This window comes from Bos taurus, chromosome 4 (genome assembly GCF_002263795.3).
Source record: "Bos taurus isolate L1 Dominette 01449 registration number 42190680 breed Hereford chromosome 4, ARS-UCD2.0, whole genome shotgun sequence".
NCBI lineage: Eukaryota > Metazoa > Chordata > Mammalia > Artiodactyla > Bovidae > Bos > Bos taurus.
Genome location: NC_037331.1, coordinates 113,676,111 through 113,701,284, shown reverse-complemented (window position 1 = coordinate 113,701,284; position 25,174 = coordinate 113,676,111). Strand labels below are relative to the sequence as shown.

The window sequence follows — 25,174 nt, the reverse complement described above, 5'->3', positions numbered from 1 at the left end:
TCACGCCACCACCCCCCGACCTCGCCTTCTGCCACCCACGAGCTCTTTACATCCCCAAGTCCCGGAAACTGCCTGAGCCTCCGTCTCAGACGCGCAGTTCTCAGACACGCAGACTCACCTACGGAGCACCCCCCGCCCACCCCCTCAGCAGGAGATCAGGAGTCAGGATGCCGGAGGCAGCGGAGGAGGGCAGACCTGTTCTGCCCGAAGTCTCTCCCCTCCTCCACCGGCCCCTCTCCGGACCGTGGGAATGAGGCTCCGGCGCGCGTTAGCCCGGGGGCGTGGGAGGAGCGCCTGGGCCGGGAGGGGGGGCGGCGGCGCGATCGCGGCTGCAAGGGGGGCTTGGCCCGCGCCCACGCGCTCCGCCTGGCCCCGCCGCTCACCTGCCAGGGGCTGCCCGCTCGGCCCGGCCCGGCCCTCCCCGCGCCCCAGGGGCGCCGGCTCCCCTCCCCGGGCAGGCCGGCTGCGCACGGCGGCGCAGGAAGCAATCTGGGGCGGAATGTGAGCAGTGCGCGGGGGCGACAGCCCCCAGAGGACCCGTTCCCCGCCGCCTCCCGCCCGGCTCCGCCAGCCGGCTTAATTGCGGAGTCCGGATTGATTGGGAATGCAAATGGCAACTGAAATGCAATCTCCACTCCCAGCAGGAGCAGGGGGAGGGGGAGCGAGGAACCGGGAGAAGCGCGGGACAGGAGGGCTGGGAAAGGGGTGAGCCAGGCCCGGGGCGGCGGTGAGGGGCCCAAGGAATGGCCACCGGCCCAGGCTAGAGGAGAGGGTGCGGTGGCACCCCATCCCGACAGTAGGCACATCCCCAAACCGCCCCCCACTGTGTGATCCCTGGTGCCTGTAGACAGGTACGGCAACTCAGCCTCCTGGCCAGGCCCCTCCTTCTGAGGATCCCTGAGTTTAGAGGGGGCCTGGAATCCTCAAGTGACCTCACTGACCCCTCCAGGGGGACTGGAGCCTCAGGTGCAAGTTCACGGGGCTTCATCCCCCACTGCACAGACCCTCTTTCCCCTCCCTGTGTGGGATTCAGGGAGCAGATAAATTAGGGCAGACCCCAGCCAGGAAGCGGGATGCTTTGGGGGCTAGACTGATCTCAAAGCAAGGAAGGGTGGCTGGGTGGGGGAAGCGTTGCGTTTGTTGAACGTTTGCCTGTGCCTGTGTGTATACTCAGAAAACACATGCCACAAAGCAGGGAGTGACGGTCCCCTGCCTGGAGCAGGTCCCCATTGCCTGGCTTGGCAAGAGGCCCTTCGAGGAGGCCTGAGTTGGCACAGCCACAGAGACATGCCATCAACAGGTTTATGGGCCAGTTCTGCACATACAGCGAAACAGGGAGGAGACAGCCAGCTGCCCGCCCACCAGGAGGGTCCCTGGGGAGCATCCCTTGGTGACACTTCTGGAGGACTGAAGCATACCCAGTGCTCCCCACTGTGTCCTCTGGGCCCTGAGACACTTTCAGGGTTCTCCATTTGCCATGGCCCTTCACTGTGGGGTCAGAAACCCCCATCCCTAACACAATTCTGGTTGCAGAAGCCCCAGCCTGGACGGCCAGACCTGATCACAGGACCCTGGCCAGGCTGGCCTCAGGTCCTCTGGCCACACAAGTCTACTCCACTCAAACACGGACATCACGGCTCCCGTAGACACGGGGCATCTCTAAACACCGGGTCCCGAGAAGATGTGTCTGTGCCAGGTGCAGCATCCTGGGGACACAGCAGGCTAACCACCAGGCTGCTGGCCATCCCGGGGGGCACGTGGGCCAGCAGGCTTTTACCTGACACCTCCTCTCTCCACTGCATCCGGCAGTGGTTCTACAGCCCTATACAGCACACCAGCAAGCAACTCTGCCTTCCATCACCAGAGACCCCTTTTGATCACTCAATGCCTTTTTCTAGCAAAGACACCCAGGACAGGCGGTCTGGGCGCCCTGGCCCTACTGGGCAGTGACTCCAGAGACTATATCAGGACTAAGTTTCCTCTTTTCAAACACAGAAGAGGCTCACTGGGTAAGACTCGGCCGGTGAACCCAGGGTAGGACCAGCCCTTGGTACGCCCCCTCAATCCATACTCCTCAGGGTGCTCTTTTGTGAATTCCCTCCCTTTTGGGGGAGGGAGGAGGAGAGAGAGGTGGGAGAGACCAAGTCCTGCTGCAGGGTCGGGCACCTCCAGAATCACCACCACCAATGCAGAGCCGCTGAGGGTGGCGGGTGGCTCTCTGCTGCCCCCTGGTGGTGATGAGGGTGAACAGGCAAGGCCAGGCCCGGTGAGCGTTCCGGCCAACCTTGCCAGGGGTGTTAACAGCTCAGGCCTGGCAGGGGCCTGGGGCGCTGGCCTCTCCCGTCTTCCAGAGCCATCCTCCAGCATTGCCGGGGCCTCCTCTCCGCTTCTCTCCAGCCCCGGGGGGGAAGGGAGCGCTGACCTGTTTGATGGGGATGGCCCGGCCGCTCCCGATGCTGTCCACCTTGCACTCGGCGGCCTTCTTCTCCCGGTCCATGTCGGCACCCTTTCGAGACTGGAAGAGAAGAGAAGGGGCGTGTCAGAGGGGCCCCGGGGTCTGTGGGGGTTCAGCTGCCCGCCTGGAATCCCCAGCTAGCACCCCATCCTCCCCAAATCCCTCCCTCCCCCTGGACAGGCCCTAGCAGCCAGGCAGGGCCAGGCTGGGTGGGCACGGCGGGACTGGGAAGGAATGGAGACCACGAGTATTCCAACGGGTGTTTATTCTTACACACGGCACCATACAGAGCAGCACAGGTCATCACTGGGCCGGGCCCGCCCCTTACAGAAGAGCGAGGACACGAGATACCGAGGGCGTGAGGAGCGCGCAGCCCATGGGGAGCCAGGGGGAGGCTGGGGCCTAAGAGAAGGGAAGGGGTCCAGAGAGGAAAGGTGGACGGTGGAGGCTGCAGGCTGGCCGGGAGCAGCACGGGGCACGACCACCGGGTAGGGGGGAGAGCAAAGTCCAGAAATGAGAGCCGGCCGCGGCCCGGCCACGGGCACAGACACACCACACGCGGCGGCACGGCGTGCCGAGCTCAGCGGCCACGAGGCCCGAGGGGGCACAGTGGATGGAGAGAGAGAGGAGACGGGCCAGAGGAGGCCCTGCGCCCCTGCCAGGGCTCCTGGGGCAGAGCCCGGCCCGATGTGGATCCTAGGAAACGGGGTGTGTTGGGGGGGGCCAAGAGAGGGGAAGGCAAGCGCGGCGAGGAGGAGGAGGAGGAGGAGGCGGCGGCGGCGTCCAGCAGAGCAGGAACAGCAGAGAAGTCCATGCAGGAAGGAGCAGAGGAGGGGAGGGGCGGGGAGCACCCCCGGGAGCAGCTGGGCCGCCGGCCGGGCGCTGGACGCCCCGGCCTCTGGGCCTCGTCGCTGGCCGGCGCGCCGGGCGGGGACAGGGGACGAGCTCCCTTCTTCTCCGTGCAGCGAGAGCCTGGCGCTGTGCGTTCCGCCGGGCTGGCCGCGCGGGCTGGCGGGGCGCTCCAGCAGTTCCTAGCCTTGCCTGGGGGTGTGGGGGTTAGTTACAAAGGTTCCTGTGGGTCTCTGGAGTGGGGAGCACGGCGGCCGCTTCTCATCTGAGAGCAGTCCCAGGGCCCGGCCCCGCACGGGGGACAATGTCCAGAGGTGCTGTGTGTCACCACCTGGTCTTCTAATTTGGAAGGAGTTGGAAAGGCCTTTTTGTTGATGAAAAGTTGGAAACAGTGGCACATATCTGCAAATATCGAAAGAATAGAGATTTTTGGCAAGTTATACTCAAGCCGCGCACACAGTGGGTCAGCAGGTGGCGAGGGCAGAGAACCCGGGCGCCCGGGGAGGAGAGGCGGCTGAAGAGGAGGAGGAGGAGGAGGAGAGGCTGCAGGCCGGCGGTCCATCTCGGGGTGCGGGGAGGGGGGGTGCTCTGCACTCCAGGCCCCACGTCCCTCCCCCGGCTCCTCCAAGCTGCCAGGGAGCAGGCCATGGGGGCTGCGGCCAGACCAGCAGGGAGAGCCGGGGTACTGCCCATGGACGTCTCTGCTACCAGCGCCTGCCCTCCGGGGGCCTCTCCTGGGCACTGTGGCCTCTGCCCCTTGCACCCCCAGACGGAAGAGCCAGTCGTGGGGAGCGGGGTTCACATGCAGCCTGTCCCAGCCAGGCTGGCCAGCAGAGAGGCCCCCCACCCCACAACCACCCGAGGACCCCTGGGAGCCCAGAGGAGGGCAGGGGGCATGGGGTGTGCACCCCACCCAGGATGGGAACCAGGGTGAGGAGCGTCAAAACAAGGACATTAAGTCACGGGGGAGAGACCAGGGGGACGTCAGCGGCACGTCCAGCAGGAAAGTCACGGGAGTGGGACAGGAGCAGGCACAGCTCTGCCGGAGGATGGCAAGAGGGGGGGACCCCCCACCCTCCACCCTCCACCCTCCCACCCCGAGCAGTGACGATGAGAAGGGGAGGTCCCGAGAGGCACCTCGAGAGACATGGGCGCGTCTGGAGGCTCCCTCAAGGACAATGGCTCAAGTGAGGTCACCATGGAAACAATGGAGAGAAAAAAACAAAAAAAATCAGGTCGCCACAGTGAAGATGGAGAGAATGAAAGAGGCCTGGAGGGGCGGCTGTGCCGTGGAGGACGGGCACGGCGAGGGGCACGTGAAGGCAGCTCGGAGGAGCAGGCGGCGGGGCGCAAGGAGGCGCTGGGCGAACAGTGGAGGAAGGCGGGAGGGGAGGGACGGGGGGAGAGGAGCAGGTGGGCAGGACGTCAGCGAGCGGGCACCGTGGGCACAGAGGGCAGTCACTTAGACCCAGGCGCCCACAGGGCCCCACGGCGGCCGCAGAGGGGTTCACGCACAAGCAGGCAGCCGGGGCGCTGTGTGTCTCAGCAGGCGTGAACAGATGAGAAGCTGTGAGTCCAGGCAGGGTCGGGGCTGGGGGTGGGGGTGACGCGCGGCAGCAGCAGGATGGAGGGCGCAGGGCAGGGCCGTAGGGGACAGGCAGGCAGACGAGGCAGAAGCGCGCACAGCGAGGATGCAGGGACAAGGCCTGGGGAGCACTGGCTCTGTCTGAGCTGGGTTCCTGAGGGCCTGGCCGGGGCCTGACCCTGGCCGGGGGCCGGACCAACCGACCGACACCCAAGCCCCGACGCTCGGAGAGCGGGATGAGGAGCGACGCAGAGAGACCGGGCGATCTCCCCATGCGGGTCCGCCCGGGGCGGCACGCCCGCCTCGTCAGGCCCACCACTCCCAGGAGGGTCCTGCCAAGCCCCCCCTGCTGGACAGTGTGTCTGCGGGCCAGACACAGGCTTGGGCCTCCGAGAGGTGACGGGCAGGGCCCTAGTGGCAGGAGGCGCACAGGACCCTGGGCTGGGGGTCTTCGTGAAGGAGCTGAGAGCAGAGCCTGTGGTGGGCGGCTGGTGGGGTGGGAAACCGAGGCAGGACTCGGGAGACACAGGGGCCTGGGGAAAGACGTCTGGGCCTTTTGTTGGGCCGATGGCAGCAGCGGGGGGGTGGGGAAGCGCGGTGGAATGGAAATAACGGGGATGGGTGGGGTGCAGGCGGACTGGGAGGCCTGGACCTGCTCTGGTTCTGCCATCTACCGTTTCCTGCGGCCTTGGGCCAACCACCCAGGGCCTTGGTCCACAAGGGCGGGATCCAGGGTGTCTCGGAGTTAAGAGAGCAGACGGGTCCAAAGAGCCCTCCAGCTGGGCTGGGAGGAAGGTCTCTGTGTGGCTGTGCTGAGGGGCGGCCCCACGGGCTCAGAGGAGGATCACAGTCTGGGTGCTGATGTGGGGTTGGGGGGGTGGGGGGCGTCTGCACGGAGCCCACGGAGGGTCACAGTCTGGGTGCTGGTGGGGGACGCCTGCACAGAGCTCCCTCCGGGAGCAGTGCGTGTCTGTGCGGATGCAGAGAGGGCAGGTGCAGCGTCCTGGAGGCTGGGGGCTCGGCCCTGCCTGGTCGGCGGCGGGAGGGGCGGGCACGTACCGTGAAGATGTTGGAGCGCCGCTTGGACTGCTTGCGGATGGGTGTGGGGGTGGAGGAGGCAGCGATGGTTTCCACGCGCAGCTCCCGCTGGCTGATGCTGGGCGTGGAGGGGACTGAGGCTGAGTAGTCGCTGAAGGCGCTGCTGCCGCCATTCGTGGCCTGAGAACAGAGAGGGCTCTCAGGGCGGCTGTACCAAGGGGCCTGGGGCTTGCAGGGCAGAGCAGAGGGGCCGCCCATTCCTACAGAGGCTAACCCAGGAGGCGGGCAGCAAAGGCCTGGAGGCCTGCGGGACCCCATGGTCACCGCCCTGGGCTGCCCACCCTCCACCTCCTGCCTAGGGCCCCTAGCTGAATCAGAGGCAAAGGACTGGAGTCAAGGGCAGGGGCCGGGAGAGAACAAGACTGCGGAGTCTTGGCTCACAGCTGGGCGTGACACCAGGTGACAGGTCACCCTGGATGAGCTCCCCAGGCCTGCAAGAACGGAGGCTTCGGGAGGCTGGGTGGGGCTCAGGGCGCCAATGGGGTGGGGCGGGGGGGAGGGTGAGGCTGTGTGTGACAGGGCGTGAGATACGGGGAGGAGGAGGGCTGGGCAGGGAGCGAACGGCGACTAAGGCTGCTGACCGGAGGAAGCAGAGGACGGCGGGATACACACACAGCGGTGTCCGCTGGTGGTGGCTCCGGGAGCCATGGGCAGCGTGACAAGGCCACCCCTGACGGCCCACCGGATGGTCACTAAGTAGAGGACGCGCCCTGCCCCAGCAGCCTCCTCTGGTCCGAGGCCAACACCGGAGCTGCCGCCCCGTGAAGGATACAGGGTCCCTGCGCACAGCTGAGTCTGCTACAAGGCCAAGTGGCTCAGAGACGGTGGAGAAGACCTGTGTACGGCTCTCCCTTTCTTACAGGGGAGCCCTGAGATCTTTTACAGCTGTAAAGGGAGGGAATCCCTGGAAAAGCCCACCAGGCCGTCAGGACGCTGGGGGCCGGGAGGGCTTTGCAAAGACAGCAGCCCTCGGTGGAACTAAAGGAGCAGCATAGACTTGACCGCTCACCATGCACACCTGTACTGGCCCAGGGCTTTCCGCAGCGCGGGAGACTGAGTCCGGGAACACAGTTACAGAAGCCCTGGGCTGAATGTCAAGGGCCCAGAACTGACCAGGCAGTAGGCCCCGCAGGCGGGCAGGTGTCCAGGGGGTAATCTGGGAGGGACACGGCAGGACCCAGCTCAGGCACCCCCCCAAAGGACCCCACGCAGCATGAAGGCCATCAGCCCTTGTGGGGTAAGTGCTGCTCTTCTAAACGCAAACACAGGGGCAGGGGCCAGCAGGTGAGGAGGGGGCGGGCCTCCAGGGACTCCTCTGGAGGTGGGTACTGAGCCTGCGCTAACCCCAGCTGACCAGAGCAAATGCTTAGGCGGCGGCAGCTGCAGGGTGAGATGTGTGGAGCAGCGAGGGGAGCTGGGAGTGGGAGGGCAGGGACTGCAGGGCACAGGTGGGGGGCCAGGCCAGGCCAGGTGTGCAGGCTGAGGGGACCCGAGCCAGTGCTTTCAAACCATCTGCAAGTGGGGAGACCAGACGCGCAGGGACAGGCAGGCAGACAGACAGAATGGAGAGGCAGGGCCACGGCGGGGTGGGATGGGCATGTGGTGCGGGGAGCGTGGGAGGCTGGCCGCACCTGGTTGATGTGTACGGCCGGGATGGAGGCGGCGGACACGGCCGAGTGGCTGGGGGAGTTGGGCAGTGACTTGCAGGGCCCGATGGCCAGCTGCTGCTTCTTCCGCAAGGCCACTACCTTCTGGGCCACTGCAGGGGACAGCAGAGTCAATGACCCCTCTGGGGAGGCGGGGGAAACCCCACTTAGAGCCGACTCCCCCCTCCGCAGAGCCTGCCTGACCCCCTTCCGGGGGAGCGCCTGGCACCCGCCGAGTTACCGTCCTGGAAGACGCGCTCCACGTTGAGCCCGTAGGTGGCACACGTCTCGTAGTAGGTGCACCGCTTCAAGTCTGTGGACAGCTTGCGGGCCCTGCTGTCACGATGACCCGCGGGTTCGCGGCACTGATGGCGTCTGTCGGAGACGGAGTTGGGGGGGTCGGGGACTGACTCAGCCGGCTGACGCTGGGCCGTGTGGTCAGAGGGTGGGGTGGGCCAAGAGCCCGGGTAGTGGACACCACAGAGCACGAGAATACGGGGGTCTGGGCCTCGTTTCCAGCTCTGCCGCCGACTCACTGAGTGGAAATGAGCCAGCCCCCTGTGTGTCCACCTCAAAGAGTGCTGCGGGACACGGCCATCACACAGACGGCAGGGTCACAGCCGGCGGGCTGTGTGGGGGCAGAGAGGAGGTGCCTGCTCACAGTGGGGGTGTGGGGGTGGCCCACCGGAAGGGTTGGATCAGCGCCAGGAGGGCAGAGGCGGGTAGGGGGCCAGGCTTTCTCACGCCGGCCCATGGGGACCCACAGCTGCCACACCGCCCCAGCGAGCAGGCCCGCTCACCCTGTGTGCCCACCAGCACCATGGGCACCTCGCTGGTGTTGCGGAAGCTGCAGAGGCGCAGGAAGTAGTTGTACACCGTCTGGAAGCTGATCTCATCCTCCAGGCTGAACACAAACACCACTGCGTCCACCCAGGCGGCAAACTGGGGGGTGGGGGGTGGGGGGCGGAGCAGAATTACCACCCTCACCTGGGCACAGGTGAACTTTGCCACCCCCACCCCACCCCCTGCCGCCCTGCACACGATCTTGCCGGGGTCCCAGCTGGGAACCTCGAAAAAAAGGGGGCACCACGGGCCAGGGCTACCTGGAGCTCGGGGGGGCCTCCTTCATCTCGGATCAGCAGCAGGTAACTCTGGCCATCCACCACAATCTCCTTCTTAAACCGACCCCCTAGGACAGAGTGCGCAGTCAGGCCCCAAGCCGCAAGAGCGAGCCCACGGCGGGGGTTGGAGGGGTAGCCACACAGAGAAGGGACCCACAGCTAGAAGACGGGAGGATGGAGAGAGACACGGGGCTGCAGCCCCCTGCACAGGCAGCGGGAGACAGGGACGGGTGGGCAGAGAGCAGCCGCAGGGCCCGGGGCCGGCCCCTTAACGCTCACCTTCAGGGGACTCCTCCTGGACATAGGTCCCTGTCAGATAGCGGTGCACCAGGGCCGACTTCCCACTAGACAGGTTCCCTACAATGCCCTGCGGGAGAGGAAGGAGCAGCGATCAGAGAGCTGGACAGACAGACGGCACGGCAGGACAGGCTGATCCACCTGGGAGGAGACGGCCCAGCGCCAAGGATGGGAAAGGCAAGAGAAACCGGGAAGACACGAGTGCGGGGCGAGGCCGAGCCTAGAGACGGAGGGGACTGGAAGCCGGGGTGGTCAGGGGGAGTCACGCCGGCCCACCACTCTAGCCCACACCCCCAGCCCAGGGCTGCCTGTGCCTCCCACTCACTCACCACTTTAAGCTCCGGCACCGAGCGGCTCAGGGTCCACTCCTGGCTGTTCACAAAGGAGTCTGCAGGAGAGAAGGCCACCCGTCAGGGCTGGGATGGCACAGCCCCTTGGCTATCCGGCACCGGCGGCCTCCACGACCTGGCCCGTTTTCAGAGGCCACAGCCAGAAAACACCCTCAGCCCTAGTTTCCTGCGCACGCTCAAGTCGTTTCAGTGGTGTCGGACGCTCTGCGAGCCCGTGGATGGTAGCCTGCCAGGCTCCTCCGTCCCTGGGGATTCTCCAGGCAAGAATACAGGAGTGGGTGGCCATGCCCTCCTCCAGGGGAATCTTCCCCACCCAGGGATTGAACCCGCTTCTCTTACATCTCCTGCACTGGCAGGCGGGTGCTTTACCACCACTAGCGCCGCCGGGAAGCCCCTAGCTCCCTAGAGAGCAGCAAGAATGCTCTCTGAGAATAGAACAGCGGGGTGACAGCCCTCAGTTCTCCAGTCTGGACAGACCGGATCCCTCCTCTTTCCGCTCCAGCAGAGTGGGTAGCTACTACCTTGAGTCACGCCCTACCGGCGCCCCCGCCTGGTGAGAGGCCGCTCCAGTGGGTCTCGGCTGGGCTGGGGGCCCGCCTCTGCAGCCAGAAGGAACAGCTCACCCTCGCAGGGTGGGGCCACCCACTACATTCCTGGTGAGCAAAGAGGGCGGAGCCCTTCACCTGGCCCTGTTTGGTGAGAGGCCGGTCCAACAGGGAGCTGTCTGCCCCTCCCAGCCGGCCCTCCTCCCCAGGCTCCTCCTTGGCAGGAGCCAGCCACCCTTTCTTTCTCAAAGATCCGCCTCCAGCACTCCTCCTCTCAAGTCCATCCCCAGCTCCTGCCTCACCCGGGCGCTACCCAGAGCCCCAGCCAGGGTCAGCCCCTCTCCTTGAGCCTCTAGGTTGGCACAGACATCCTGGGGCCGCTCCAGGCAGCTCCGCAGGGACCAGGCTCTGGGGGCGGGGCTCACGCCGCCTCCCCAGGCTGCCTCCAAGAGTAGTTACAACGCGCGGGTCCAGTCCCTAAACTCATCTGCAAAGGCAGCTTAGAGCCTCACCTGGGAGCTAGAGCTGCTGCTGATCTAGTCCTCCCCGCCCTCCAGAGCCGGCCCGGGCTCCGAGTGAGTCTCATCCGTCCCGGAGCCCCTTCCTGGGTCTCCAAAAGTGAGAAAGGGGCCCTTCCGTTCTGCTCTCATTCCACTTCGCTAGGGCCACGGGAGGCAGGCCCTCCCGGGACCCACCTGGAAGCCAGCCTCTGCCACAGCCACCGTCTCCAGACCCAACAGCGACCCTAGACCCTGCCGGGCGCTGATCCACTTGGTCCAGCCCTGTCTGGCGGACCCCCCCGCCACCCGCTCGCCTTCACGGCACGCCCACCTCTCCCGGTAGGTGTCCGGTTTGTTTCACACTCGCCCTCAAGCCCGGACTCCAACCGGAGAGGACACCCAGGCCCGGGCGCTCCCCCTTACCGCTCGGCGCGCCCAGGAGTCCGGGGGCCGCGGCCGCCCGGCGGCTCCACAGCGGCTCGGACGGCGCGGGCGCGGACATGGGCTCTCTCCGGCGGAAGCGGCTGGTGAGCAGCCTCCAGAGGCCGGCGGCGGTGCGGGGGCGGCCGGCCTCGGGCGCGGCGCGCGGGGCCTCGGTGCCCAGCAGCAGGTCGCGGCGGCTGGGGAAGGCGCCCAGGGAGCTGGCGTCGCCGTCGCTGCGGGTGCGCACGCGGGGCAGCAGCCCGGACTCGGCGCGCCGGATCTCCTGGCCGCGGCGCAGGCGGAAACTGAAGCTCTTCCTCAGCGCCGACAGGCCGCGCCGGGGGCTCGGGGCGCTGCGCCCGCCGCCGCCGCGCAGCACCTGCCAGCGCTGGCTGCTCCAGAGCGAGGCGCCCCGCAGGAAGCCGGAGCTCCCCGCGCGGCCCAGCCCCGCGCCCGCGCCCTCGGCCTCGGCCGCCAGCTCCAGGCGGTTCACCTCCAGGAACGTCATGCTGGTGGGCCGCGGCGCCTGGGTGCCCCGAGGCCGGCTGCGGCGACCCGGCGCGGGGCTGGATGCGGGGCTCGGCGCGGGGCTGGGCGCGGGCCCGGGAGCCGACGCGCGGCCGTCGGGGGTGCCGCGGCGGCCGAGGCGCGGGCGCAGGAGTCCGAGCAGCAGGCTGCGGGCGCCGGTGGGGGGCGGCGGCGGCCCCGGGCCGCCAGAGCACACGCTCCGTGGCCGCGCCGGCTGCTCGCGCGCAGCGCACAGGGCGGCCTGCAGGGCGGAGGCGGCGCGGTCGGCCGGGGCGCCGTGCAGGTCCAGCGAGTCGCAGACGCTGAGGGCGCGGCGGCAGGCGGCGGGCCGCTCCCGGCTGCAGCTGTCCGCCGGCGGCCAGCCCCGCTCCATGCTCAGGGCCCGCGGGCGAGGGCCAGGCCCATGGCGAGGGGCGCGGGGCTGGGCCCGGGCCGGGGCCGCGGCCGGGGCGCACGGACCTCCGGCCTCTGGGCACTTGGTGTCGGCCGACTGAGTCCCTCAACGCCTCCACCTCGCAAGCCGGCAAGCCCAGACCTGGAGAGGCCGGGAGCCAGCCCAGCACCGAGAGAGGCGGCAAGCCTGGCCTGGAACACCCGGGAACGGCGGCGGCGGGGGGCCCCCGAGCCCTCAGAAAACAGGAAATTCCAGCCCAGGGCTCCTCCTCAGTTGGGGCAGGTAGGAGAGGAGCTGTCATTAAGAGCAGGCCAAATAAATAACAGTCCTGGGCACACCATGCGCTGGGCTCGGTTTTGGAGAGAAGCGGGCCATTCGCTCTTTTCTCCAGGGAAGAACCAGATGATCCACCGGGGTGGGAGCTGGTAAAAGCTTAAATTATGAGTCAGGAGTTACACTGAGGGCTTCTTATCTGGAAAACACGGAGCCTGAACGAGGTGATCCTGTCTTGGCTCTTGGCTCAGTCTGAGGTTGGGAAACTTGCAAATCCGAGTTGCTGGTTGTTTCAGTCAGCTCTTCTGTTAATGACTGAGGCTATCTTCTTCCTTGAAGACTATAAAATCACCTGGACTAGGATAAGTGCTGTCCTGCCCAAGGGCGGCAGAAAATCTGAAGATAACCTTGGGACCTGAACCGTATCGTTCTGGACGAGTGACTCACTTCTGAGCCCCTGAAGTCTCCCGGCTCCTCCAGCTCGCTGGTCCCCCTCCTCCTGTCCAGAGGCTGTGCAGAGGTGAAGCTGCAGACTGCAGACCTCGTGGGAAGCTGACTCCAAGCACATATACCCTTCGTGGGCTGCCCCAGGCTCTTAAATGCAGGGCTTCCTCCAGGATGGGGCAGAGGACAGGTCGTTGCTGTGCTGTGCTCTCCACTAACCGTTCAAGCGTCAGTCCTCCTCTCCGGGGTCCTGGAGATGGGCCAGTTTAGCATAATCCACAAGGACCACAAGCAGATCAGGACAAACCTGTTTAGGTAGTGGCAAGGTTGAGGGGGCTTGCGTTTCCCTCTGAAGACATAATACTCCCAGGTCTGCTCCAGCCCCAGTCCAGCCCAACTCCCAACATATCTGTCCCTCTCAGCTTTAGAATTCCACGGTCCTGGTCAGAAGCAAAGTACAAGATAAAAGTGGCACATTCCAGAGGGGGCTGGGGTGGGGGAATGCCTGAGGAAGGCAGGGCCTCCATCCTGGGTGCTCCTGCGGAACCTCGAGCTGGAAACTTCCAAGTCCCGGGCTGGATCTCCGGGGCCCCGGGGGGTGATTCCGTATTTTCCTGGGACTGGTTATTAATGGTGATGAGGACGGCGCCTTCCTCTCTGGGGTACATTTCCCCCACATAATAGTCGGTTCTGCAGAAGAGCCCTTCCCAGGATCCTTCAGGCGTGGAGACAAGAATGCAACCCGGGAATCCTGACTCACGTTCCCAAGTTTAAGCCTCACACACTGAACTTCCCTATCTTTGTTCATATCAGTCTGTCTGCCCTCTCTCACGCACACATATGGGATGACCCCTCCCCCACAGAATAAGGCGGCTCATTCTAAACCCTCTCCCCGAGCCAATGAAAATGCACGCACAGGACAGCAGCTATCAGAGGCAAATGGGCACTAAAGGGGGACAGGGGACAAGGTGCCCAACGGGGGTGAGCTGCTTTAGAACCCAACTGGCTACCCTCAGGCGGAGAGGAGCAGGATGGAACAGGAGAGTAAAAGGCCCCCACTTACAGACACACACATACAGACACACAGACACAGAGACACACACACACACACATACAGACACACAAACACAGAGACACATATGCACAGAGACATAGACACACACAGAGAGACACACAGACATGCACACACACACAGACACACACAGGCTCCAGGAAGGCAGGCAGCCGTGCCCAGGCCAGAAAGTGAAAGAACACCTTCCATTCTCAGAGGACACACCAGCTCTGGGCTCCCACTGCACCTGCAGAATTGGTCCAAGCAAAATGCTGAGCCTGGGGCCTCCCTGCTGGCTCAGGGGTAAAGAATCCGCCCGCTAACGCGGGAGACATGGGTTCCATCCCTAACCCAGGAAGATCCCACATGCCTTGGAGCAACTAAGCCCATGCGCCACAGCTACTGAGCCCAAGTGCTCCAATCCCAGAAACCGGTGCGCCCTAGAGACCATGCTCTGCAACAACAGAGGCCCACACATCCCAGCTAGAGAAGAGCCCCGCTCCCCGCAAGTAGAGAAAAGCCAGCACAGCAGTGAAGCCTCAGCAGAGCAATAAAGAATTAAACCTGGCACAGCTTCCTCTTCCTCGTCTGGCTGACTCCTTCCTACTTCTTCTTCCCAGAAACCTTTCCTGACTCGGGGAGACTAGACAGAGAAGGGCACCAGCCTGCACATAAACGGCTCAGACAAAGACCCCAGAAAAGAGATCAGGGCAGGCGCACACCTCTCTTCCTTGTTGGCATCAGCCACCGCCACCGCCCCTGGTCATGGACAAGGTCTCTGTGTTTCGTCTCACAAGACTCAACTCCAAAGAGAAGCAGCCAACAGCTCACTCAACACAACCCAAAGGAAAGTAAAGCAAAAGCAAAAGCGAAGTCGCTCAGTCGTGTCTGACTCTTAGCGACCCCATGGACTGCAGCCTACCAGGCTCCTCCATCCATGGGGTTTTCCAGGCAAGAGTACTGGAGTGGGGTGCCACTGCCTTTTCCAAAAGGAAAGTAGGGCAGTCCTAAAAAGCTCTAGGCTAGGGCCACACCAACCAAACGGAAATCCCATAAAGCTAGCTCTCGTGTCAGTTCTCTGGTGCTTAAGGTCATCAGAAATGGCAGGCTAAATCTGTTGCACAGAGACCCCACGGAAGGTTCTGGGGGAACTGAAGACGCAGTCTCTTTCATTCCTGGGCGTGGTCCTGGGTGAGAACAGACAGGGGTCCCTGGAGGCTAAGCAATGAGCAGCCCAGAGCACAGGCAGTTCAGAAGGAGAAGAGCCGACTCTAGAGCTGGGTGCGCTGGACTGGGTATTGGGACCTGAGAGAAGAGGGCGCCTGTGTGTGCGGCTGTGGCCTGGGGGCGGTGGGGACAACGAAACCCAGGATGTCTCGGGAGAATTAGAAACCCCCTGCAAAGGCATGCTGTGCAGAGGGGCAGTGCCATGGTGGGAGGAAGAAGGGCGGCCTGGGGCCCGGGAATCCCATGGAACCTTGTACCTAGTCCCTCTCAAATATCTGCCGGATGATCCACTGGTAAGTGTGGAGGCGCGCCCAGATGAGGCCACTGAGCCAAGGAGCCTGGGGAGGTCCTTCTCGGGCCGAGCAAGGGCGAGCTTCCTGATGACAGCCGGCTGGGGTCTTCTAGACCACAAGGTGGCAGCAAAACATCTTCCTGCAGCCCAGGAGGTTGCCAGCTGTGCCGCCCGGGAAGGAGTAGGGACCCTGGCAGTGGCCGGCCACACGGGTCCATCAAGCCCCTTGACTGCTGAGCCGAGGGAGATGAACAGGGCCACATAGGTGGCACGTGGTGATTCTTTGAATGAATCAACGAGTCAATGAAGGAATGAAGAACATTCGTCTTAGCTGCTGAGCGTAAACTGCACACCCTGGCTTTTGCTCCCCTTGTGGGGAGGGTGGCAGACTGACGAAAGTGGTCCCTGGCTGGGAACGTTTGTTGAGATAAATCTCAGTCGAGATCAGATCCAAAGTGGAGACGGACAGGGGTGTGATGGCAAGACACGTACTCTGGAGCCAAGAAAACTTGGGTGCAAATTCAGCCTCTGGCAGCTACTGGCTCCGCGTCTGTCCCCTGAATGTCAATGGCGGGGGGGGGGGGGGGGTCTCTGTAAACCGGGGATAATCCCCCTTCCAACTGAAGTTGCTGTGCAGTGATGTGTTTATGGAGGGTCTGGCACCGAGTTGGCACGCAGCAGGTGACCAATATAGCTGGAGACCTCAGCAATTCCCCATTAGCTCGGGCCTGTGGATTGAGCTGGAGGCCCCAAGCCCCAGGCCGTGCTTGTACACACAGGCACCCTCTTCTCTCCGGTCCCGGGAGCCAGTTCCTCATCAGCTCAGGCCTGTGGATTACCAGTCCCTCCATCTCTTCCCCAAGAGACCACAGAGGCTGACCTCAGAGATCCCGAGGCTCTTCTGGATCATGTCTTTCTCTGAAAATCTGATGAAAGCTGTCATGGACTGAACTGGGTTCCCCCTAGATCTGTATTTTGAAGTCCTAGCCCCTGGTACTTGACAGTGTGACCTTATTTGGAAATAGGGCGGTTGCAAATGGGATTACCTGAGATGAGGTCCCCCTGGATTCAGGTGGGCCCCACTCCCTATGACTGGTGTTCTGATAAAAAGGGGAAATGTGGACACAGAGAGGCACGCAGAGAGGGAGTATGATGTGAAGAGACACGGGGAGAAGACGGCCATCTACAAGCCAAGGATCATCCTTAGCACTTCTACTATTAGTTACTCAGTCGTGTGTCCAACTCTTTGCGACCCCCATGGACTGCAGCCCTGCCAGGCTCCTCTGTCCATGGGATTCTCCAGGCAAGAATACTGGAGCGGGTAGCCATTCCCTTCTCAAGGGGATCTTCCCGACCCAGAGATTGAACCTGGGTCTCCTGCGTGGCAGGCAGATTCTTTACCGAGAACTTTAAGAGGGATGTAAAAAACATACAGGTGCTATAGACTCCAGGGGCCCAGCACAGAGAAAGGAGCCCCTTCCCAGACCCCCCAGGGAATTCTGCCCCAGCTGCTAGGTCCTGGAGTCAGAGAGCTCCCCAGGGACTGCGTCCCCTCCCCCATGGAAAGCTGGAAACAGGCTTTCCGGCAGCAAGCCAGCTACTCGACAGCGGTTTTTTCATTTTTCTTCCTGTCCACCAAGTCTGAGCAAGGCTCAGTCCCCTCTGTACGCCCCCTACCAGCCTCCTAGTTCAGTTCAGCCGCTCAGGCGTGTCCGACTCTTTGTGACCCCATGGACTGCAGCACGCCAGGCCTCCCTGTCCATCACCAACTCCCAGAGTTTACTCAAATTCATGTCCATCGAGTCGGTGATGCCATCCAACCAACTCATCCACTGTTGTCCCCTTCTCCTCCCGCCTTCAGTCTTCCCCAGCATCAGGATCTTTTCCAAGGAGTCAGCTCTTCGCATCAGGTGGCCAAAGTATTGCAGCTTCAGCTTCAGTATCAGTCCTTCCAATGAATATTCAGGACTGATTTCCTTTAGGGTGGAGAGGTTGGATCTCCTTGCAGTCCAGGGGACTCTCAAGAGTCTTCTCCAACACCACAGTTCAAAAGCATCAATTCTTCGGCGCTCAGCTTTCTTTATAGTCTGACTCTCACATCCATACATGACTAGCGGAAAAACCGGCCTCCTAACCTCACCCTAAAACCCTGAGGGAGACCAGACAGACAAGACGTAGCTCCCTGCTGAGAAGCATCACAACTGAGGACCATGTGTTCCGCCGAGAAAAGTCTGCTGCCTTTCAACAGCTTTCCCCCAAAGAGGACAGGAACACCGCATGCACCCCCAAATCCCTCAGAACCCTCCGACGACCCTGAAGGTGGGGTGAGCCTCACTGCGGTGGGTCGAGGGGACTCTGGCCTCAGAAGGTCAAACTGCACGCCCCCTCGAGGCACTCAGCTTTCTCATCCCAGTTTAGACACGTGTCCTGCATTTTATCTGTCTTTAAAGGTTGTTCTCTTCCTTCAGAACTGAACAACGGTCCAGCCGAATCCCATGAGCTAAAAAACTGCCTCTTCCAGTCCAACAGGTTTCTACAATGCATTCACTTGGTAGCTCTTCATTCCTTTATCAGCAGTATCAACATGCTCATAGGTCTGCTTTCATCTTTTTTTAATAGAAGTAAAAGATTTTAATAAAGGGGAGACGCAATACAGTATTCAAATACTTGTACCCTTTTTGCTGCATGACAGAGGACTGCTCCTCGACCTGGGAACTCCAATACAGATGTTTAAGTTCAGGGTCTCAAGGAAAGGGGGCTGAGGGTCAGTGTACACTATTAACAATAAAGACTCAGGTAGTTTGAGAGTCTAATGGACCACAGTTTAAAAGCATCTGAATTCCGGGTGACAGAGGGAAGGAATGGGAATTTGGGATTAGCGGATGCAAACTATCATATATAGAGTATGGATAAACAGAGAGGGAACAGCACAGGGAATTATATTCAAGGTGTGCGTGCTCAGTCGCTCAGCCGTGTCCAACTCCTTGCAACCCCATGGACTTGCAACCCCAGTCCGCCAGGTTCCTCTGTCCGTGGGGATTCTCCAGGCAAGAATATCGGAGTGGGTAGCCATTTCCTCCTCCAGAGGAAGATCAATATGAATGCAATATCCTGTACTAAACCATAATGTAAAAAAATATGGAAAAGATTATATGTGTGTAACTGAATCACCTTGCTGTTCACCAGAAATGCAACATCGTAAATCAACTATGTCAATAAAATAAAGCTGTAAATAAATAAAAGCATCTGAATTCCCATTACAGAGGATAAAAAAGCAGGGCCCACATTGCAACACCCTGTCCCCACCACCCTGCAGGGGCTCCACTGTCCAGCCCCAAGCAGCCCGTTCAAATGCACACTTTCTGCTTAGCACCAGCAAGCGCTCCCAGTCCCACCAGTCTGCTTATATCACAGAGTGACTGGGAATGGCAATCAGAGCCTTGGCACCTGGCAGTTTCAGGCTTTCTTCTTCTTCTTCTTTTTTTTTTTTTTTTAAAGTAAAAGGGTTTTATTTGCAGAGAAGCGGGACTCTAGTAGAATAAGCCAAACCCTATGTCTGACTCCTCTGGCTCCTCCTTCTAGTCTTTCTGCAGATCCTAGGGCAGTGGAGACAGCCACAGTCCCCAGCCAGTGGGTGCTCTGGCCAGCTTGCCGACACCCTGGGCCATGATGTCTGGGATGTTCTTTCTTTTCAGCTCACAGATGACCTTGTAGAGCTGGTCATTGTCCACCAAGGTGCCTGCACTGCCCAGGATCTTCTCACATCCTTGGAGCCGGGGGGATGCACCACACCTGAGGGCGCCGGGCAGGTAGGAGGTGACGAGGCGCATCTCCACGGCGGCTGAGAGGCCTGGCCTGTGCACGCTCAGTGGCATCGGAGACCTGGCTTTCCTCTTAATTCTACCCCCGTCCGTCTTCAGCTGGCAACTCCCTGCCCTGCCAGCCAATCAGCTACGAGGCCTGGGTCCCTGGGCCACAGCATCACCATGAAACAGCGCAAGGGAACCCTGGTGACCGCGTGGGGCTCACAGGAGGCCACCTCCAAGGAAGCTTTAGAGACTGCCTGGCCGACTGCAGCCTCCCCACGTGGCCATCGGCTGAGAGATGAGAAGGGCATGGGGGTCAAGGTCACAGCCAGAGCTGCCCTGCTTCGTGAACTCACGCCACGGGCAGAGCCCACCAGGAGCCCCCGCTGGACCCCCTCCCTCCCCTCGGTCTGTCATTAGCTACAGCCGGATGACACGCAGGGCAGAGGGGGAGGGGTCCCTGCAAACCATCTCCTCAAACGTCCATCCTGAGTCTGGAGACCCCACGAAGGCAGGTCCCTTCCACCTCTCTCCTGGGTACCTTCATCCACGCTCCGCTGCGTGCCTGCCTCACCCAGCCTACCTCCTCCTTGAAGCCTGGAGCCTCGGATCTCAGCCACCAGCCCCCCACCCCAACCACCGGACCCCACCCCGCCCCCAGCACAGATTGGCCAGGCAGTGGTGGGGTGGGAGAGGGGAGCCCACTGGCCATGGAGTCTGCCTTTGTGGAGCTGCAGTCAAGCTGCAGGGGGCGCTGTGCTAGGCCCTGAGAGATGCCATTTGCAACAAGGCTCCTCGGATATAAAGGACAGAGAGAGGAGATCGACAGATTCATGGCATAAAAATGAAGTCCTAAATGATAAAAAATTGTTTTTAAAAAAACCCTAAGAGAATACACAGCTAAAGAGAAATCAACCCCTGGATAGAAATGTGACTATGCTGTGCTGTGCTTAGTTGCTCAGTGGTGTCAGACTGGGATCCCGTGAACTGTAGCCCTGGACCCCCAACCCCTTCCCCACCCCTGAAACCCCTTCCCACGGGCACCTCTGCCCATGGGATTCTCCAGGCAAGAACACTGGAGTGGGTTGCCATTTCCTTCTCCAGGGGATCTTCCCATCCCAGGGACTGAACTCACATCTCTCGTGTCTCCTGCATTGGCAGATGGATTCTTTACCACCGAGCCATGTGGGAAACCCCCAAAAGGGAAATCAACACCTGGATAAAAAATGTGACTATGCTAATGGGTTAACATCATACCAACATGCAAAGCATACAGACGTCACTTTAAAAAACAAAACAAAACATAAAATCTTAACAAAGTAAAGCAACTACAAATGGGTGATTTACATGGAAATTGCTCACTCTCACTTAGGACTTAAAGAAATAGAAATTAAAAGTGAAGTTCCACTTCTCACCTACCAAACCCTTAACAGGCATGACTTTTGTGTCCGTGAGGCCCATGCTGGCAAGCATGTGAGCCCCCTTCCCCAGAAGCTCAGCCCTCTGCTCCTCACACTGAAAGCCACAGGGGCTCCAACAGAGACCCCCTGATGTGGACACAAAGATTGAGGCCCAAAGAAGTCCAGCACTTCTGAAACAGTGATATGAACCAAAGTGTCCACCAACACGGAAGTGAGGGCTTCAGCGACTGTGTCTGCAGACGGTGGGACATCACACAACCATTTAAAATAGCATCTGGGGACTTCCCTGGTGGTCCAGTGGTTTAGACTCAGTGCTTGGGGTTCGGGTTCGATCTCTAGTCAGCGAACTAATACCCCACGTGCCAGGTGGCACGGCCAGAAAATAAATAAATTAATAATTAAAGAAAATGTCGGCAGAGACTTTTACTTAGCAAAGCAGCAACCCTTATGATCATTTTTTTTAAGTAAGATACAAAATTGTATGTAACACAGAAAGTGAAAAGAAAGTGAAAGTTGCTCAGTTGTATCCGACTCTTTGCAACCCCATGGAATTCTCCAGGCCAGAATACTGGAGTGGGTAGCCTTTCCCTTCTCCAGGGGATCGCCCCAACCCAGGGATCAAACCCAGGTCTCCCGCATTGCAGGTGGATTCTTTACTAGCTGAGTCACCAGGGAACATGGACCTGTCTTAAAAAACAGAGGGAAAAATGAGCATGTTAAAATGATGACAGAGGCCAACTCTGGCAGTTAAGCCCTGCAGTGATTTTTTTTTTCTGTTTCTATTTGTCTGTGAAATGTGTGTTTCACCCTGTTTCCTAAAATGTCTGTAGAGAATACACTACTTTTGTACAAAGAAAATGAAACAGAGGAAACAGAAGACTGTTCCAGCTGGGGATAAGGGCTGGATGAGGGATGAGGGCTGGGTGAGGGATGAGGGCTGGGTGAAGGAAGAAATACCTGGTGAGTGAGAAAGACAGGGGGTGAGGGGGTTGTTGTTGTTGCACTCTCCTGGCTGAACCCTAGGCCCTGAAGGCCCCAAGTCCCCCATCTGCAGCTGCTCTGGGTCACTGCACAGCCTGAGCAGGGCTCCCAAGAGCTTTCCAACCCAGGTCTGTGGGACCTGAAAGAAGAAAGCGGGCTGGGGCTAATCAAATAAATGTGCACTCTGCCAACCTTTTTAGAATTTTATCTGGGGGTATAAAAGCACATTCCTGGGGCTTCCCTGGTGGTCCAGTGGTTGAGAATCCGCTTTCCAATGGAGGGGACACGGGTTCGATCCCTGGTCCGGGAAGATCCCACATGCTGCAGAGCAGTAAGCCACAACTACTGAGCTGGCACTCTAGAGCCCGTGCTCTGCAACAAGAGAAGTCACGGCAACCTGGAGCCCACACACCACGAGAGAAAGCCCATGCAGCAGTGAAGACACCGTGCAAAGAAATAAAAGAAGAAAAAAATCGTGAATATCATCACTTTTAAAAAAGCACATTCACAACATGCTTAGAAAGCTGCCCTTGGTCCTTTGCCCTCTTCTCTTTCCTTCACGTGGAAGCTTCCAGAATGAGTGTCCCCTCCCCCTACCAGAACCCCAAGGCTAGGACCTGGACTTAGCATTTCACCACAACGCCCAGCCTGGGCAGCTGGAGCAGCTGCTCATGGAATGGGCTGGCAACCATCCCCGGCCCATGGGCATGGGCCTCACTCACGCTTAAAGCATCACAATATTTCATGGTATGTATGTTCCATCTGTCATCCAGCCATTCCCCCTACTGAGGACCTTCAGGTTGCTTCCTTTTTTTTTCTTTTTTAATGTCTACAATCAAGGCTGTAACCAACACCTGTAAAAGAACAACTATGTATGTTCTTTTCACAGGTTACATGCCCCAAAGTAGAAGAGTTGAGTTCAAAGAAAAATATGAATTTTTCATGTCCATGGATAATGCCTGATGACCCTTCCAAACAGGAAGCAGCAACCCCCACCCCACCCCGCCACCGACCAGTCCCCCACCAGCAACGCATGAGAACGCCCACTCTGCCACTCTCACCAGCATCAAAAGTCATCAGCTCAGTTTCCACTTCTAAAGGGGGAACCCAGTACCTTGCTCTTCAGATCTGCATTCCCCTGATTACTTTGAAGCTAAGCGTCTTTTTATGGTCATCAACAATTTGCATTTCCTCTTCTCTGAATTGTCCACCTGGTTCTATTCTTTGTCTAATTGTCTTTGGGGTTTTACAAGTCTTTTCTTAACAATTTAGAGGAGGAAATTCCCTGGAGGTCCGGTGGTCGGGGCCCTGTCCTTTCACTGCCGAAGGCCCAGGTTCAATCCCTGGCTGGGGAACTAAGATCCCACCACCCACCAGTGCAACCAAAAAAAAAAAAAAATTAGAGGAATTCTTTGTGTAACAAGCATCTTAACCATTTATCTGGCATATGTTCATGGCAAGCGAATTCTCTTACTGTAGTCTACAAAAATGTAATTAAATCTGTTAATTTTGTAATTGATTATAACATCTGAATGACAACAAATATCCACAAGACAAGAGTGATACTAAAAACAGCCAAGGGCTATTACTGACAGAAGAATACCAGCTAAGACTTGCAGAAGGAAAGTCCAGATGAGAAAAACCACCACGTGGCAACCCCAACAGGACAGATTCAGGTCACCGATGCGCTGAAAACCACTGAGTGAGGGCCCAGGTGAGGAAGTCTCACGCCACAGACTGTGAATTACAAAGGAGGAGGCAAGGGGCCTTCAGGATGAGGAGGTCTGGTAATTTTCTCTTTAGCATCACCAAGAACAGAGCCTGACACACCACCACAGGAGGTATTCCTGTCAAAAGGGTTTAACCTAGATCTCACCAAAGCCCCCCGACCTCACTTCAGGTCATGGGCAGCAAGCAGGGATAAAAGAACAAGTTAAATAACACCAGCTGGCCCCAGCATTTGAATCAGAGCACGGCCTTCTATGAGAAACCTGCCCCAGACTCTTCAAGAGTCTGCATGATGGACAGGTAAGAATGGCCACCATTAAAATGTCTATAATAATAAAGGCTGGAGAGGGTGTGGAGAAAAGGACCCCCCCCCCAACCGTCGGCAACGGCTGGTGGGAATGCACACCGGTGCAGCTGCTATGGAAAACGGCATGAAGGTTCCTCAAAAAACCAAAAATAAGGGCTGCCACAAGGTCCAGCGATCCCACTCCTGGGAAACTGGGACGAAACTGATTCTAGCAGATGCCTGCACCCCTGTGCGCACAGCAGCACTGTCAACAACAGCCCAGTCAGTGCACATGCGGGGCGGGCTCCGGTGATGAACGGGGAGGCCTGGCGTGCTGCGGGCCCACGGGGTCGCAAAGCGCAGGACACGACTGAGCGGCTGAACGGAACTGAGACATGGAAACAACCTGAATGCCCGCTGAAAGATGAACAGACAGAGATGCGGGGCTCATGATGGGACACTCGGCAGCCACAAAAAAGAACGCAGTGACCCCACGGGCAGCAACTTGGGTGGACCTGGAGACTGTGGTGCTAAAGCAAAGTCGAGTCAGACAGACAAGTGTCGTACGGTATCACGTGTACGTGGAGTCTCAGCTATGACACAAACAAAGATATCTGTGACACAGAAGCAGAACGGACTCAGGCCTGCCAAGGGGGTGGGGACTGGGGAGGGAGGGCTGGGAATCTGGGGCTTGGTAAATTCAAACTAGTACGGAGGAAGTACAGTGTTCTGGCTTCCCTCGTGGCTCAGCTGGTAAAGAATCTGCCTGCAACGCGGGAGACCTGGGTTCAATCCCTGGGTTGGGAAGATCCCCTGGAGGAGGGAAGAGCAACCCACTCCAGTATCCTGGCCTGGAGAATTCCATGGACTGTATAGTCCATGGGGTCGCAAAGAGTCGGACACGACTGAGCGACTTTCACTAAACACTACATATATGTTTACTATATACATACGAACAAGTTCCGTTCCAAGAGCGCCTTCGTAAGTGCAACAAATCTAGCCTAGTGAGTGAGTCAAAGTCGCTCAGTCGTGTCTAACTCTTAGGCCAGAATACTGGAGTGGGTAGCCTTTCCCTTCTTCAGGGGATCTTCCCAATCCAGGGATCGAACCCAGGTCTCCTGCATTGCAGGTGGGTTCTTTACCAGCTGAGCCACCAGGGAAGCCCAAGAATACTGGAGTGGGTAGCCTATCCCTTCTCCAGCGGAGCTTCCCGATCCAGGGATCGAACTGGGGTCTCCTGCATTGCAGGCGGATTCTTTACCAACTGAGCTATCAGGGAAACCCACTGTATAGCACAGGGAACTATATTCAGTATTCTGTAATAAACGATAATGGAAAAAGAATGCGTCTAACTGAGTCATTTTGCTGTACAGTAGAAATTAACACAGCATTGTAAATCAACTATACTTCAGTAAACTTTTTAAAAAAGAGTCTGCGTGATAGGGAAAAGCATCACAATGGGGCCTGTGCCGTCCTGACATGGGAAAACAAAGAGGTTATATAAGGCGTTTGGGGGTTCCCTGAGGACATTGAGTTATGGATGAGCTATCCAGTGATGGTTGAAAGTCCTCGCTCATCTTCTTAGGTATGACCCTGGTGTGAAGTCATGTAGAAAGACTGTCTGTTCTTCTTAGGTATGACCCTGGTGTGAAGTCATGTAGAAAGACTGTCTGTTCATAGGAAATGCCCGCTAGAGTGCTTGGGGGAAAAGCTCCATTGTGTCCACAACTACTGACCATCACCTCCACCAAAAAAAAAATGTGTGAGAGAGACAGAGGGAAAGCAAACAGATAGATGTTAACCATGAATCACTCAAGGTAGCTTATTTTCCAAAGTAAAAGGCTCAGGGCGGGGAAAAAATCAGTCCGTCTTTC

General features: G+C 59.3%; 1 protein-coding gene across 1 annotated transcript in view; it reads right to left on the bottom strand.

Moving 5' to 3' along the window:
- Positions 1-25,174, bottom strand: part of AGAP3 (ArfGAP with GTPase domain, ankyrin repeat and PH domain 3) — a 56,558-nt gene that overhangs the window by 17,041 nt on the left and 14,343 nt on the right. The window contains 9 exon segments of the mRNA XM_024991248.2: positions 2,423-2,515; positions 5,949-6,107; positions 7,619-7,746; positions 7,875-7,976; positions 7,979-8,008; positions 8,434-8,575; positions 8,737-8,822; positions 9,034-9,121; positions 9,381-9,439. Coding sequence (XP_024847016.1) covers positions 2,423-2,515; positions 5,949-6,107; positions 7,619-7,746; positions 7,875-7,976; positions 7,979-8,008; positions 8,434-8,575; positions 8,737-8,822; positions 9,034-9,121; positions 9,381-9,439 — 887 coding nt within the window.